The 15914-nt window shown below is 26.7% G+C and overlaps 1 protein-coding gene across 2 annotated transcripts in view; it reads left to right on the forward strand.

Moving 5' to 3' along the window:
* LOC145840478 (uncharacterized) overlaps positions 1 to 13061 on the forward strand; it is a 39076-nt gene extending 26015 nt beyond the window's left edge. For both annotated transcript variants that reach the window (XM_082947752.1, XM_082947751.1), the window contains exons 10-16: positions 204 to 355; positions 886 to 953; positions 4670 to 4771; positions 5048 to 5187; positions 8491 to 8618; positions 11401 to 11578; positions 12013 to 13061. In XM_082947752.1, coding sequence (XP_082803878.1) covers positions 204 to 355; positions 886 to 953; positions 4670 to 4771; positions 5048 to 5187; positions 8491 to 8618; positions 11401 to 11578; positions 12013 to 12140 — 896 coding nt within the window. In that variant the 3' untranslated portion in view covers positions 12141 to 13061. The remainder of the gene's footprint in view (positions 1 to 203; positions 356 to 885; positions 954 to 4669; positions 4772 to 5047; positions 5188 to 8490; positions 8619 to 11400; positions 11579 to 12012) is intronic.
* Positions 13062 to 15914: the final 2853 nt, after the last annotated feature.

A 15914-nucleotide genomic window follows, 5' to 3' on the forward strand; every position in this document is an offset into this window, starting at 1 on the left:
TCCTAGCAACTAAACATTGCGTTGCTTAGCAACCAAAATATTTTTTTTAGTTTGAAGTTTTATAAAAATAAATAAATATTAGTAATTAGATTTTAAACTAAACATTTTTTCATTTATTAAAACTAAATATCTGAAAGTTTTGAAATTTTTTAAAATTCAAAAATTTACTTGCCAAATAAATAAAACTAAAAATCTCATTTCAGGGGGTTACCAGACGATGAGCCCGGGCCAGATGGTGCTCAACGGTCAGCAGTTCGGGCAGCTCCAGGACCAGGACGCTACCGGGGGCAGGGCCAAGAAGAAGGAGAAAGACGAAAAGTCCAAGGCTGTTGCGTCACAATCGAAAAAGTCGAAAGTGAGAAATTTCGTTTGATTTTTAATTTATTCGCGCGGGGAATTCTTTTTGAGTCATTTGAGCGCGTGTTGGTGAGTCACAGTGACGTCATAAAGGTTGCGTTTTCACGGTGACGAATCCAGCTCGTTGCCAGGCAATTAAAACTGCGAGACGTCGAAATGCGTTATAATCCCGGAGAGCTGATGGATCGGAGCTTTCAAACAAACTTCTTTTGTTTGAATGAGTCGTGTTATTCGGCTTGTTTTTATGTAAATTGTTTATTAAAAAAGTTCGGCTGCGATTTAGTAATTTCAACTAGTGTTTTAAAAACTATATTTAGTTATTAAAATTAAAAAATCATTAATTTTTTTTTTTTTTTTTTTTGGACATTTTAAGTATGTACTTTTTGAAAAAGTGTTTAGTTAAAAAGTTTTAATTTTTAGCTTCTTTATGTAAAATTTATTGTTTTGTAAACTGTTGAAAGTTTAATTCTAACTTAAACGTTTTAGAAAAAAATATAAACTTATAATTATAATTTTTATTTGTTACAGAGCCGAAGTGGAAAAGACTCACAGGAAGACTTCAGCAAAGAAAAAGATACAGGACTTAGGAAAAGAAGGTAGTTTATTTTTTTTTAATAATATAAATTATGTTTTTATAAAAACTACTTGCTGAATAAACAGCACTTCCGAAGCGAGCAAAAACAAAACTTTTTTGCCAAAAAAGCATCTTTAATTTTGTTTGTTTGCAAGTTTCAGTAGATGTTTTGCTTAATAAGAAAAAAGCTTACTAAACTCTTATAATTTTAATCCTGCAAAAAATACTTGTTTAAGTTTATAGCACTTACTTTAGTGATAAATCATAAAGTTATACAAGCTGTAATTGAAAACCTTCAATTTGTCGAAATTAATTTAAAACATAATTAATCTTTTGAAAGCACACATTAAATACACAACATCAATTATAAAAGTTTGACAGTGCGCGCATTTTTCAATAAATCTGCTTCAACTGTAATAACACGCTGCAGAAGTCTTCAAACACGTAAATATTTTTAATATAAACATCAAAAATAAACCGACTTTAATTTATACGCACTTTTCGATATTTACTCACAATAAACCTCAAAATAAAATCTGTTAAGTGCGTCTGAATGTCGAACCTTTCTGAACTGCAGACCTGAAACATGCGCATAAGCGAGGATTAAGCGGATTAGAGAGGACTTTCAACTATCGAGACTTCCTTTAATCGTTTAATTGAAGCGTCAGACTTTGAGAAATAAATTTAAACAAATTAAATCCGTATTACAATCACAAAAATAAAAATAAAGTTTGTAATTAGCGCGCACTGTAATGTTTTTAAGTGTTAAAGTCCACTTGAAAGATGTTTATCTAAATTCTAAAACAAATAAGGTTTTGTACTTGAGATTTTAAAGATAAAAAGATAAAAGTTTGAGTTTTATCAGTGAGAAGTTTTGAATTTAAATTTTAGCACTTCACCGCTATGTAGCTTGAGTTTTTATCGATATATAATTTATTATTAAATTATTTTTTTGGCACCGTTACACATAATCTAATTATTGAGTTGTTTTTAATATTACTGCCAATGAAATTATCTCTGTAGAAAAGTTGAACTTTTTTTTTCTTAAATTTTATATAATTTTTTAGCGTTATCTAAAGTTTATTTTCTCTATTAAAAGCTGTTTTGTTTAACTTAATTTGAAATGAAAATTTAAATGAAGATTTTTTTACAAAACTACTCAAAAACTTGTGACATTTTAAGTACTCGTGAGTCATTATATTTAAATACCTTCCGTTCAAAATTTTCGCAGACTTTAGACAAAAGTTTGAAATTTCTTGCATATTTTTTCAATCACTGTAAAGACTTATCATGGATTGACCCTGAAAACGTTTTTTTCGTGTAGCTGTTGTTAGCAATACAACCAAGCAGCTTCAATTTCAAATGGCTACTTCAAATGACTACAAATATGCCTTACAAAAATCTTGCACGAGTTTGAGTAACATTAAAAAACTTCAACAATATTTTTGTTGTTTTTTTGGGTTAGGTGTGTGCTGGCTAACGAGCCGATTTGTAAAAAAAATGTTTGTTTGTTTGTGCAGAGATTAAAATTAATTCTTATGTTACTATTCTAAGAGTTTTTGTATGTATGCAAAACATCAGCAATGTTTTTATTTATGGTTCTAAAAATTGAAACTATTTTTTTTTTTAAACTTGGGTTCAGCTTATCAGGTTAGAAACATGAAGTCAGTAACTAAAAGGTACACTTTAAAATGATCATCATTTAAAAGGTATTTTGTGAAAAATAAACTCTTATTAACGTTATTTAAAACTTTTAGATACAAAGGTTAGTCAAAATGATTAATTTTACTGTAATAATATTTAAAGCTGATAATATTGAAGTTACAAACAACTTTTAAGTTAGTATAAATTAAATAACTAAGGTCAGTTTAAACATGAAATCTAAATAACATAATTTATGATGTGTATTTAGTATCTTATATCCCAAAGTTCTGAAAAAATTTTTTTTTTTTTTGAAATTTAGTACTAAATAAACCCAATACTGATGATATGTAAAATACAGTATCTTAAATCAAAGTTAAATAAAATTCGAATACTTTCAAAGATTTATCAAATTTAAAGTTTTTATTTATATAGTTTATTTGATTTTAAAGGTCATCTAAGTTATAAATATAAGTAATCGATAGGCTGTTTTCTAAAAACTTTTTTGAACATAATGTTTGCTTAAAAAAAAAAAAACTTTTATGCTATTTAAAAGTTTTAAACTGTAAAATAAGATTTTTCCTTTTTTTATAATAATAGATAAGGTTAAAAGTGTTATTGAAATCTGATACTCAACTTAAATTTGAATATAAATACAAGTTAACAAAACATTTGTAGAAATAATTTAAATTTGCTGCATTTAGATATAACTAAAAGCTGTTTTCCAATAACTGATTTAATATTCGGCTTAATTATATTTATGAGTATATTGTAATATCGTTTAATAAGTAAAGATAATATTCTTTAAACATAGTTGTAAATCATCTTGTCAATGTAATGAATATTAAATTATAAACAAATTAGTTTTAATAATAGAAGCAATATTAATTTAATTTTGGATGTCAATGTAAAAATTTTAGTTTTAAAAAGACGGGAATTTTTACTCTAAGTTATTTTTTTTTGTTAATATGTAAGAAATTGCTGACATAAGTTCTTTTATATTACTTTTTAATATTTGAATAAAATAAATTCATTTAGCTAATACAAAACATGTATTTCTAAGCTTCATTGAAATTTTTTTCAGAATTAAATTAATAACAGTTGTGAGTCTTCAAGGATGTAATTAATCTGATAGTTTTCAACTAGATAATACTTTATTCCCTATAAAAAAGTGATCTTTATAAAAATTGAATTTTCTTTTTTGTGTTTAATAATCTATAGAATCGAAAATACAGTAGTCTTTAAACAATATATTAAATTTCTAAAAACTTATCAGGCTTTTCGTATAGCTTCAAACTAAGTTAACATAAAAACAGTTCCCTTTTATCAACTGTGAGAAAAGCCTGCATAAATAAAATGTTTTTTTTTTCTACTCGCAATTACAGAGTTTTTAAGTTTTATCTATATTTTTAAACCTTTTAGAAAAACACCTTGCTACTTTATAATTTTAAAATCTTGAAACTTGTGTTATTATTTTCATTTTTCCCGACCACTCGTCCTTATTCGTTGATAGAAGCGGACAACGTTCTTGATTCCAACCATCACTATTTTTATGCCTAAAAACTACATATAAAAAAAATAAAAACTACCTTAAAAATCTAGTTTTGCAACACATTGAAAGCCTCTTCAGACTTTTTAATTTTTTGTGTTAACTAACTTACAAATATGACCATTAAACCCAACAACCAGGGGTCCAAGAAGGAGGCATTTTCACATGTTTTTAAAATAATTTTTAAATCTTTCTAATATAACAAACTACTGTACCACTATCTTCAATTAACTTCATTATGTTTTGGTATTTTGGTATTTATATACCAGATCCCTCCTTTCTTCAAACAGCTTGGGATCGAAAGATGACTTTTCAGAAAATCCCGAAAAACGAGAGTTAATAAACATTTAAAACTAAATAATTAGGTATTTTTAATAAAATTTTACATAAAATTAAATTTTATCTATTCATTACACCCTGGGATGTAAATTCTGAAAATGCTCATAACAAGGTGTTTGCCTTCCTCTTGTCGTTCATTTACAATACAGTTATATAACTCCCTCATATAATTTATTTATTTTTTGTTAAACTTCATATATTCATTGCAGCCTGGGATCGAAGGAAGAGGACGATTCCTCGGCGACTCCGGAGGAACGAGAGAAGCGAGAGAAGGACCGGAGGATGGCGAACAACGCCAGGGAGAGATTGAGGTGAAATTACTGTTTATTTATTTACTTTATTTTTATTTGAACTATTAATTATTCATTTAATTTGTTTTTTGTTATTTAATGTTTTTGCTTAAGTAGTTGTTAAATTATATTAGTTTTAATATTTCTATTTCAAAGAGTGTTTTATTGCATCTTTAGTTATTACTATTTGTAATATATGTTGTTGAACTATAATAATATTTTATTGGACAAGGTGAATTTTACCAATCAATCATAAACCTTCTTTAGTTATTTAATTAATTTAATCTAAATTTACAGGGTGAGGGACATAAACGACGCGTTCAAGGAGCTGGGCCAGATGGTCCAGATCCACACCAAAGTGGACAAGCCGCAGACCAAGTTGAGCATTTTGCACCACGCCGTGCAAGTTATACTGACACTAGAGGGCGAAGTGAGAAGTAAGTTGTTTTGATTGTTTACTTAACTAATTAATTTTTATTAAATAGTTTATTAAAATTTTAATTACTGCATCACGCAGTGCAAGTTTTATTGACACTAGAGGGTGAAGTCGGACGTAATTTTTTTTAATTGATATGGTTTGTAAGTCTTATCTCATAGAATTGCTTGCCCTTACTTTGAATTGTAGTGAAAACTAGATGTTTTATTTGGTGGTAAGTACATAAGGTATTTAAACTGTCGAAGTGTTTAGTTTGTTAATGCATGAATTAAAACAAGTTAACTATCTCATTTAAAACAGCCGTAAAAACATAGAGGTTTAGCAAGTCTCATAATATGTTTTAACACAAAAATAATTAGATAAATAAATTTTGATCACTTATACTGTTTAATTAGTTTTTATTTTCAATAGCGTTTACTTTAACCAGCAACAAGTGTTTTAAGCTTTTATGCTGACTATGACAAATATTCAACTACAAATAGTGTATTTAAATTTGAGTGCCATTAGTTTATAAAACAAAGTTTAGAAGTATTTTTAATATTGAAGTTAAATAATTCGGACTATTTAACAACTTATTTTATTAAAACAACTTTTATAATCTAGTTTGTTTTCCTAAAACATATGCAACATATTTTTTTTTGGTTTGTGAATTTCTTAAGGCTTCATTAGAGGGATATAAAACGATGATGGATTTAAAAATTAGGTTAAAGAGTTATACGCATTTCCATTGAAGTGGTATTGGCAATTAAAATACTTTATTTTATAACTTCTTGTGCGTAAAACTAAGGTTAAACTCAAGATAGCTTGAAAATAGCTGTAAAGTTTTTTATCCTAATTTTTATTAAACTTATGAACAAATTTGAACATAAAATAAGTAATATATATAGAATTTAAATTTTATTGTAGGTGAAATTTAAAAACGTCAAATTAATTTCTTTGTTTTTGTGAGAATTCAGTATAAAGTTTATATTTGAGTTCACATCTTTTAAAAGAAGGGCATAGTAAATTAAACTTTTTTTATTTTACAAAATTTTCGGCACAAATAAAGATGCTTATTCTGCCAAACTTTTAACTTAAATAATGAAATTTATAACAAGTTAAAAGTTTTTTAAATTTTCACACAGTTAACGTTTGAACCATAAAACTACAGTTCACCGAAGTTAAATTGCTAAACAAACATTATAAAGCGTTCAACAACCATTAAAATTATCTTTCTAAAATAAATTATAATAGATATTTTTAGTTAAATTACTTTTTTATTGAAAAATTACACACATTTAACATGTAGACACGCAAAACAAAATGTTTAGTTCAATTTTTTACACTTTAAATAAACAAAATAGTCGTATTTGGTTACAGTGATTTATTGAAAAATAATTGGCGCAAAATTGTTTTACTGCTTAATTGATTTTTAACTTAATTACGTGGTTTTCTATTGTTTTACAAAGGTACAACATTAAATTACCTTTTGTTAAATTATTAGATAAAATCAATCACAACAGTAGATGATTTCTTATAAAAAAAATTAAAAAGTTGGTGATAGAGTACAGATAATTATAATTAAGCTTAAAGAAGTTTAAAATCTGCTGAAATTAAAATCCAAAAAATTTTAATAATAGTAACTTGGAACCTTAATTTGTATTATTTATGAAATAAAAGAATTTATGAAATTTCAAGTGTATTTTTTATACAAAAAATGAACAATTTAAAACTATCCACTAGAACTAAAGCCTTAAACCAAATATAATTTTATTCAATTTATTATCAGCGAGAAACTCAATACATAGAACTTAAAAATTAATGTGAGGTATTCTAAATATTTTAATTTTCCATAACAATTTATAAATCACGAAATTTCACACTGCAATCTCAGCGTGAAATAACTTTTTTGTACAAAGTTAAAAATATTGAAAAACTTAAATCATAACAACCATAAGAACAATTTTTCACGCTCAAGTATGTTTAATAAAAAGTTCGAAAAGTTAATTCGAACTACCCTGAGAGATACTTGTTTTTTATTAATCAGTTGGGAATCGACTTATAGATTTCCACTTTATTAAAACCTTGCGTTTAAGTTAGTTTATTTCTCTCTTATTTAGTATTTCTCTCAATGTTTTCACTTTGGTTATATTATTTTAGTTTTGAAATATTTATCAATTTTTACGAACATTAAACTTATAAATTTGTTCTATTAATTTTATTTTACTTAATTAATCTTATTAAAGTTTCCACTTTTATTTAAGCATACTTTTCAAAAAAATGTAACCAATTTCATTTTTAATTATTTAAATCCATTTACTGACAAATACTTTTTTGCAAAGTTTATACTGTTTAGCTTAAAAAAAAAAACTTTCGTTAAGTTAAACAATCTCCGTATAAAAGTATCAGATGAAATTTGTAATTTAGTTAATCCGTGGTTCTCGCGTACGAAAAAGCTCTCTATCGCCACTAGTGGTCCAGTTAAAAAGGTATTTTGTAGCACTGTAAGTGTGTAGTACAAATTACTTTGTGCTTTTCATTATTTTTAAGTTATTATGCTGAATTATGTTTTTTTTGTGTTAGTTTTCCTAAACTTTTTCTGTTAAATCAATAAGAAAAATTTTGAAAAACTTACTATCAGCTTCAATAAAAATCTAACTTCTAGGTTTTGTAAATCTAAATTTAAAATTATCTAAAGCAAAACAAAACATTGTGAATTAAAAATCTGTTGTTCAAACTTATTAAAATTCTTGAGTCAAAAGCGATGGGTAGCTAAAAACAGTGTGAAACCTTTATAGTTTAGCAGTAAAAAAACGAATAAAAACTATTTAACTGTTATGATGATGCATACAAAATAACATGTCTTAAACTTTAAATCTATATCTATAAACTATTTAGCAGATGAAGTTAAACAACCCAAAACATTTTTTTTTGTTTTAAGAGGGTTATAAGCAAAAGTAAAAATTATTTAGCTCGAAAAAAATTAAATGTAAGTAGTTTATTATTTAGTTAAGGCATGCCGCAATAAACAGAACGTACATAAATTAAAAATAACATATAAACTTTACAATTGAATCAAAAAAACGGCTAACAAACATGAAAACCGTTTTTCTTTAAATTTCAGTTTATAAGTATAGAAGAAAGATTTTTTGAAATACCTAACCATAAAACTTTTTCGTCAGTGAGAACAGACCTTCAGAACGTTGTAAAAATAAAAGCTAAAATAAAATGTTTCAAGTAATTTACATAATTAAAAACTTTTCGAGCGTTTTTTTTTGTAAAATTCATATGAGAAAAGTTTTCACAATATTTTAAATTTTCACAGTGAGGAACCTGAATCCGAAAGCGGCTTGCGTGAAGAGGCCTTCGGAGAAAGGGTCGGGACCCGGATCCTCGGGAGCTTCGGGGATCAGCGACCACTTCCAGGAGCACGACGTCATACAGGGACAGAAGGTTTGTTGTTATTAAATAAAATGTTTTTAATTGTTATATTTTTATTGATTAACAATACAGTTATTGATATATATGGATTTTTCATAACTTTTTTGTTATTTCTAACAAAACAAGATTAAGATTTTGATCGTTGCTTGTTATGTTACTGAGAAATGTAACGTGTCAAACAAATCTAAGTTCAGAAAGTTTCAGGGGCAAAAAGTTTGTTTTTTTTTGAATGTGAGATTTGTTAACTGTTAATATTTTGAAGTTTTGACAACCACACTGTTAGTGCTAACATCAAAAAGGTGTAATTGTGATTATTAATTGTTATATTACTGAACTATGCCAAGTGTCAGATAAATTTGCTGTTCAGAAAATATTATTGAAGCACTTTTTGAAATATGAGTTTCATACTTTGTTCAACAGCGTATTAAGTGCTATACTGTTATTTATAATATATTAATTATTTTTGAAAACGGTAACAGTCAAATGCCGTTGCACTCATTAGAATTTATATAATCTTAATCATATGAAAATCTCAATAAATTTTATAACTAATATATAATTAAAGTTTACTTTAGTTTAAGTTGCACATACGAATTTACTGAAAAATTAAATAGCTTATAACATCACATAAAAACTTTTAGAGATTGCTTGGCCCAGCAATAGCTTTCTCGTGACGTATCCGACTATAATACTATAACGCACGAACGTTGTCAGAGCGGAAATAAACAACTAATTTGTTTACTAATAGAGGAAACGGTTTAAACTTTAAACTTATAGTAGCAATGCAAAGTTCGAAATAAACAAATGTATTACTTAATCTTAACTGACCTTAAGGCAGTTTTAAGCTTTAATCTTTGGTTCGGTAGAAGAAAGGTTCAAGTTTAAAACTTATTCAAAATACTGTAAAAAACTTAAATTTTTATACAAATAAAGAATAAACAAACTAAAAAGTTCATTACCATTAACTATAAAATGTTGTGTCAAAACCTTAAGGATAACTAGGCTAAATAACTTAATTTGCTAATGGTACTAAAAGAAACAGTTTTTACAAACAAAAAATAAAAAACACTAACAAAAACTAAAACATGCTAAAATCACGTTTAAAGCTCTTATCATTTGTGGTTTAACAAGTATTTTTGTACTACAAAAATATTGCTCAATAAAAATTTACATGATAAAAACCGTAAATATAAATTATTTCATAACATTAGGTTACTGAAGGATTTATATAACAACATAAACTTTTTATTTGTTTACATTAACAACTAATGCGTGTTATTGACTTCTAGGTGAATAGTAAAAACCCCATAAAAACTTTAATTGTTTTGAAAATAAAAGTTTTTACTGCATTCGAACAACGTTTAGCCAACAATGTGTTTAAAATTAACTTGTTTTGATGTTATACATTAAAACATAATGGCATTGGTCCAATATTTTACTGTTATATTGTCATTTGATAAAAAACATTTAAATTACTTTCCGTTACAGTTTAGTTGTTTAGAAAACAAAAAATTTTGTAGAAATTAATAAAACAATTAAAGTTACAACAAAAACAAAGTTTTTTTTTGTGTGAATACTTGTCAAAGTTTTATAAAAGAATTAAAAAAAATACTAATTTTTCTAAAGTAAGCTATGTCTATACAAAACAACACATAATATTAAACTAACAAAAGTTAATTGCTTTAAAAAAGCTTTATTAAAATAGAATAAAAAAAAATTACTACTGTTTGACAATTTAATATTCAATAAGTTCGTGTTTCACAAAAACTATCTCGGTTTAACCTCTACATAAATTCTAAATTCCAAAAAGTGATTAATCAACTTGCCTATTGTAAACCTCTTATTGTAACAGATCAGTATTAAGATATAAATCTGTTTGTCCAATGTAAATCAACCGTGAATACAGATTTGTAGAGCACAAATAATTTTGTATCTAATATTAATCATTGCATGACAAGAGATATAATACAGTGTGTACATTTTTAAATTTATGAAGTTTAATGTTGGTGGTGTTTGTGCAAAGTGTTTACACAAGGATTAAATTTTATTGGTTTGAGTAAACAGGTTAATTGAAAAGTCACGACACTTATTAACACATTGTGCAGTGTTTGTGCGTATTTTAAAATACTGTGTAGTATTTGTATAAGATTATATACTATTGTGGAATAAACAAGTGTATAGAAAAATTTGAAATGATAGTTTGTAGTGTAATAACTCTTAATAAATATCTATATAGCAGTATTTATAAAAGATAATAAACATAAGCCTACTATCTAAAATTTTAAATTATGTACGCATACATGCGTAACCTACTACAACAAAAACATGAAAATAAATTACCAAAAGTCACATGAACAAATTTAACTAAGTTTGAAAATATGACGCAAAGTTTTGGATTTTTAACATGAAAATACAAAACAGTTTATTATTTTTAAATCTTCTTACTTCTTGTGTAACAAACCCAGCCTGGTTAGGGTTGTTACCTTTAGAGGTAATAGCTTTGTTCTTTTTCTTAGCCACACGTTTTGAGCGTTTATCTGTGAAGTTACTATCTGAACCTATTACTATCACAAATTATAAATAGTTATTTACTGCAAATTATATAACGAATTCTAACAATATCTGCGATCAAGTGTTTTATCAAACCAAAAATAATATATAACATACAGTAACTCAATTTATAACAACTGATAACACAAACCAAAGCAAACATAATTACTCTTTAGCGCCAAATAAAAAAATAATGTCGTAAAAATTAAAATTTAAAATAACAAATAATTTGTCACAATTTCAGATGAGGAAGCAACGGACAAGTTCGAATATCAGCACCAACCCTTACCCTACCCCCCACCTTCAGGGTAACCATGGTAACCATGGCAACCAGGGCGGTTACCAACAAATAATGTCGCCGTACACTGCAGCAGGAATGCAGAATCCTCATCTCAACATCAACCAGTTCGGATCTCATCCTGGTATGAACTTTCCAATATTTTTGATTTTATGTAAAAATATTTTATTACATTTACCCCATCTTAACTTCAACTAAACGAGATCAAACTTGTTTAATCTTAGTCTTTAAATTTATATAGAATTTATACGAAATCCAGTTGAAATAACAGACATTTAAAAGTTTCACTTTTTTAGATTAAAATTCAAACTCTTAAATTTTTAGTAACAAACAGCATAATTATCAAACATTTTACCATACAGTTTTACCTTAAGTCAAAATAAATCACACAATTATTGAACTGTGAGCTTAAAAAGTCAGTATTTTTATCATTCTTATTAACATAAAAAAGCAAAAGTCTAGATAATTTTTTTTTCTAATATTTTTTCAGGCCATTGCTTAAAGCAGCAACAATTAATCTTCTAAAAAAAACAAAAACATTTTTTTTATTTTTTTTAGATCTTGGTTTCGATCACCATGCCGGCTACCAGCCCGGCCAAACCAACTGTGACGTCACCATCCACCAGGACTCGCCCGCCGTGACGTCATCCAACCTCCAGAACCTGTTCGACCTCCAGCAGCAGTGACGTCGTGGAAAAATTCCCCCGAAACGAGAAAAAAAGAAAAAGTGGCCAAATTGCGCGTCGTTTGTGAATATTTGTACAAATGTTGAGATCAAATTATTTTATTTTTTTTCGTTATTCGTCCTCTTTATTGATTCATTTTATCTTGTACAGAGACACAGACCCTTGATTTTCTTTTTGCTGTTGTTCGCTAAATTAACCGTTTTGCTTTGAAGAAGTCTACTTTTTTGAAAACAAAATGTTGATTTAAATTACCGAACTTATAATAAAAATATATGTTATTATTAAAGGCTTACGGAAAACAGTTACAACAAAAATAATAAACAAAAAAAAAAACAGGTTTTCAAATTTGTTTAAAGCACTGAACTTACTAACAGTTAGTAGAAAAAATGTTTTATTTTATCTCCACCCATTATTGAGAAATCATGCATCTTGAGTTTTATAAAATTCCGTTCATTTTAAATAAAAAGTTTTATAAAGTTTTTTTATTCGAAACGTGCCAACCGACAAAAGCGAGCTTATTGAAAATATTTCAACAAAAAACAACTCCCTCCTCGTTCGACTTCCTTGTTGGGGAATTTCCCTCCAGCTGAAGAGAAACTCCTCCTGAAGAAGCAAAGAGAGCTTCTTTTGTGCGACGTCACTTTTTTTTCTTGAGAAACTTTTGTTTGTGACGTCACTTAGTTTTTTGTGAACTTATCTCCCCTCCATGTCATCTGAGTCGTCTCTTGCAGTTTTTTTTTCTTAATATTTGTACAACTGTTTTACAACATGTTTGTTTTATTTGATGAAGGATTTTTAATTGGAAGCTGAACTATATGTGTCGTGTCAAACTTGTTTTGAATATTTTTGTTTGAATTTTATATTTTGTTATTGTTTTACTGAACTGATTAATTCATTTTTTAATGTGAAAAACAAGGATTCTTGGCTAATTTAAATATGTTAATAAAGAATTAATGAAGTTGATCTTTAAGTGTCAACAAGTTTTACATTTTCATGAAGTTAGTTTATAAATGGTTTTTTACGTTGCTATTAAAAATTACTTAGTTTTAAGAAATAGTTATAATAGTTTTTATATTAAACTACGATTATTTTGTTTTTTTACAAGTATAGACTTGAATTACTGATCTATTAGTATGTATTTTTAAGTTTTTTTTTTTTTTGTTTTGCATTGTTTATAAGAGTTGATGTTAGACAAAAAGTTGTACTTACATTAAGTTTTCGTCAAGTTAGATGAGAAGTTATAAAATGCATATTTCATAAAGTTTTTTTGCTTAAATTGTGATTAACATCACAATAACTATTAATTAGAAGCGTTGTTAATATATATAAATAAATATATTACAACTATAGAAGAAAAATTTGATAATAATGTATTCCCAAAAAAATATTTTAAGTATTTTACTTGCATTTATTATGTACTTCTAAAAACAAATACTTTAAATTTTGCACTATTCTGTTTATTAACAATAAAATATTTGATACCTTGTACATTGAGTTTCTAAAGTCATGTTTTAATGACTTTGAACAAGAACCTTTTTACATGTGCCTAATTATTGTTAAAATAAAACTATCAAAGTAATAAAACCTTAACTTTTTGTGTTTATCTTTATGTGAAGACATGATATAAGATTATAATTATTCAACTTTTATCATGCATTTTTTAATGTTATAGTCTTCAGTAGAACAAAAGCGATAAATTGTTAAACTACAATCTAAACTAAATTTTATTCGTGTTTTCGAGTGTAACAAATAGAACTCCTTAGCTCAGAATGTTTCATTTCAAACAAAATTTTTTTGTGTGAAGCTCAATCTTTCGAGCCCAATCATCATTACCGAACACAGTCTTGTTGCTGGAAGTTGTTTGTGACGTCACAATGAAAAGTAGCCTTGTGATGTCATAGTTGTCAGTGTCTTAAAATTCGTCTCTTTGTGCGAATCTTGGTTCTTTATAACACCTTCTCAGTTATTTATTGGTTTTTCATTTTTTCATTACTTAATATAAGATTTAAACTAAAAATATTTTATGTGTTTATTTACTTTTTACCTAATTTTCTTTAGCTTTTAAGTGATCTACTAAGAGTTTTAACTACACTGAAAAATGTTAGTAAAATCTATTCCCCTTATTGTATGTTGAATTTTTTTTCGTTTTATGTCTTACTTGTCTTCGTTTATCATGAAACTTACATTTTTGATGTAGAAAGACCCTCTTTACTTTTATACTAGAAGTAATTAAACTTTAAAACTTCTTAAAGTGTGTACTTAACCAAAAGCTACATAATTTTTACAAAACTTAACTTAGAATTGTATGAATATTTTTTATAAGTTAGCTAACTTGAAACATTTAAACAAACTTTTTTTTAATTACTTTGTATAAAAGTGTGTGTTTGTCATATTTTTTATGTCTAAAAATTTATATTTTATTAAAACAAATAAAATATTTTGTACCATGATGCTACTTGTTATTTTAATGATCTAAATGATTATGTAAATAAGTTAAGTCTAATTTTTTTTAGTAACATCTAAGAATGTCTAATATCTAACCATAGATGTCATTTTGGGAAAACTTAAAGTCTGAATATTACTTTTTTTTTATACAGGGTAGTAATAAAACAACACTTTTTAAACCTAAATACATGATTAAATTTGTTTTAACCCAAAAAATGATAAACACTTTGACATGATTTAAAACCAAACTTATATACTTACGTGTGTTTTTCAACTTTTCTGCATTTAGCATTTATAAACAATTAGTGACCTTAGCTTGCAAAAATGCTATCTTTTATCATTACTTAACGTGTAACACTTTTTTTCAAATAAATTAACCAAAATTTGAATAATAAATAATTTCAAGTAGTGATTAGTAGTTATTAAGATCACTTTTTTCAAGTTTGTATTTCACTCTACTAATGTTTTTCATATACCAAGTCAACCACTTAAAAATAAGCAAGTATAACTCAGCTCAATTTTAAAAACTTTAAAGAGCTTCAGACAAAAGATTGAGTGATTCAAAGTTTATTCTAAAACTACAATTTCGCAGTGGTATTGCTACAAGTGATTATTATATGAAAAGATAGAAAATCACAACATAAAAACTATAATGAATGCAACAAAATCCGTACTTAACATCAGCAGCAGGTTTGGATCAAAACAAACAAAAACAACAGCAGTAACCTTTTTGACACAACCATGGAAAGGAAGCATCGTGCAGAGATTTGCAAATTAGTTTTACAAAATTACACATTTTGAATGGCATAAAAAGAAAACTAAATGGAATATAAGTCAGTATTTGTAGAGACGATGGTCTTATAGAGATTGAAAAAAAATACAAGTGGACCAGATATCACGAAAGTAAAGAAGAAAATGCACGAATATGCTAACGAAATAGAGATCAAAATTGGATTAGAAAACCCAGCATACGAAATTAGTTACCTAGATCTCAACCTGAACTCAAGAAATGGAACATTCCACCCACACTCGTTTAGTTTAGAAAACTAAACATTGAAACCAAATACATTGTTTTAAATTCAAACCGCCCTTACTCTATCATAAAGCAGATACCAAGTATGATTGAAAAAAGGACCAACAAGTACTCAAGTAATAAAGAACTATTCGATTCATCATAAAACGTATACAATGAAGCCTTAAAAAGAAATGGATACAGCAAAGAGATCAAACACATCGATAAGATTAATACCACAACCGAAAAAGGTAAAAGTATAAATAGAAAACGAAAAGTATTGTGGTTCAACCCACCATATGACTAGGCAGTAAAAA

The sequence above is a fragment of the Thalia democratica genome, chromosome 7, assembly GCF_965202585.1.
Source record: "Thalia democratica chromosome 7, ktThaDemo2.hap1.1, whole genome shotgun sequence".
NCBI lineage: Eukaryota > Metazoa > Chordata > Thaliacea > Salpida > Salpidae > Thalia > Thalia democratica.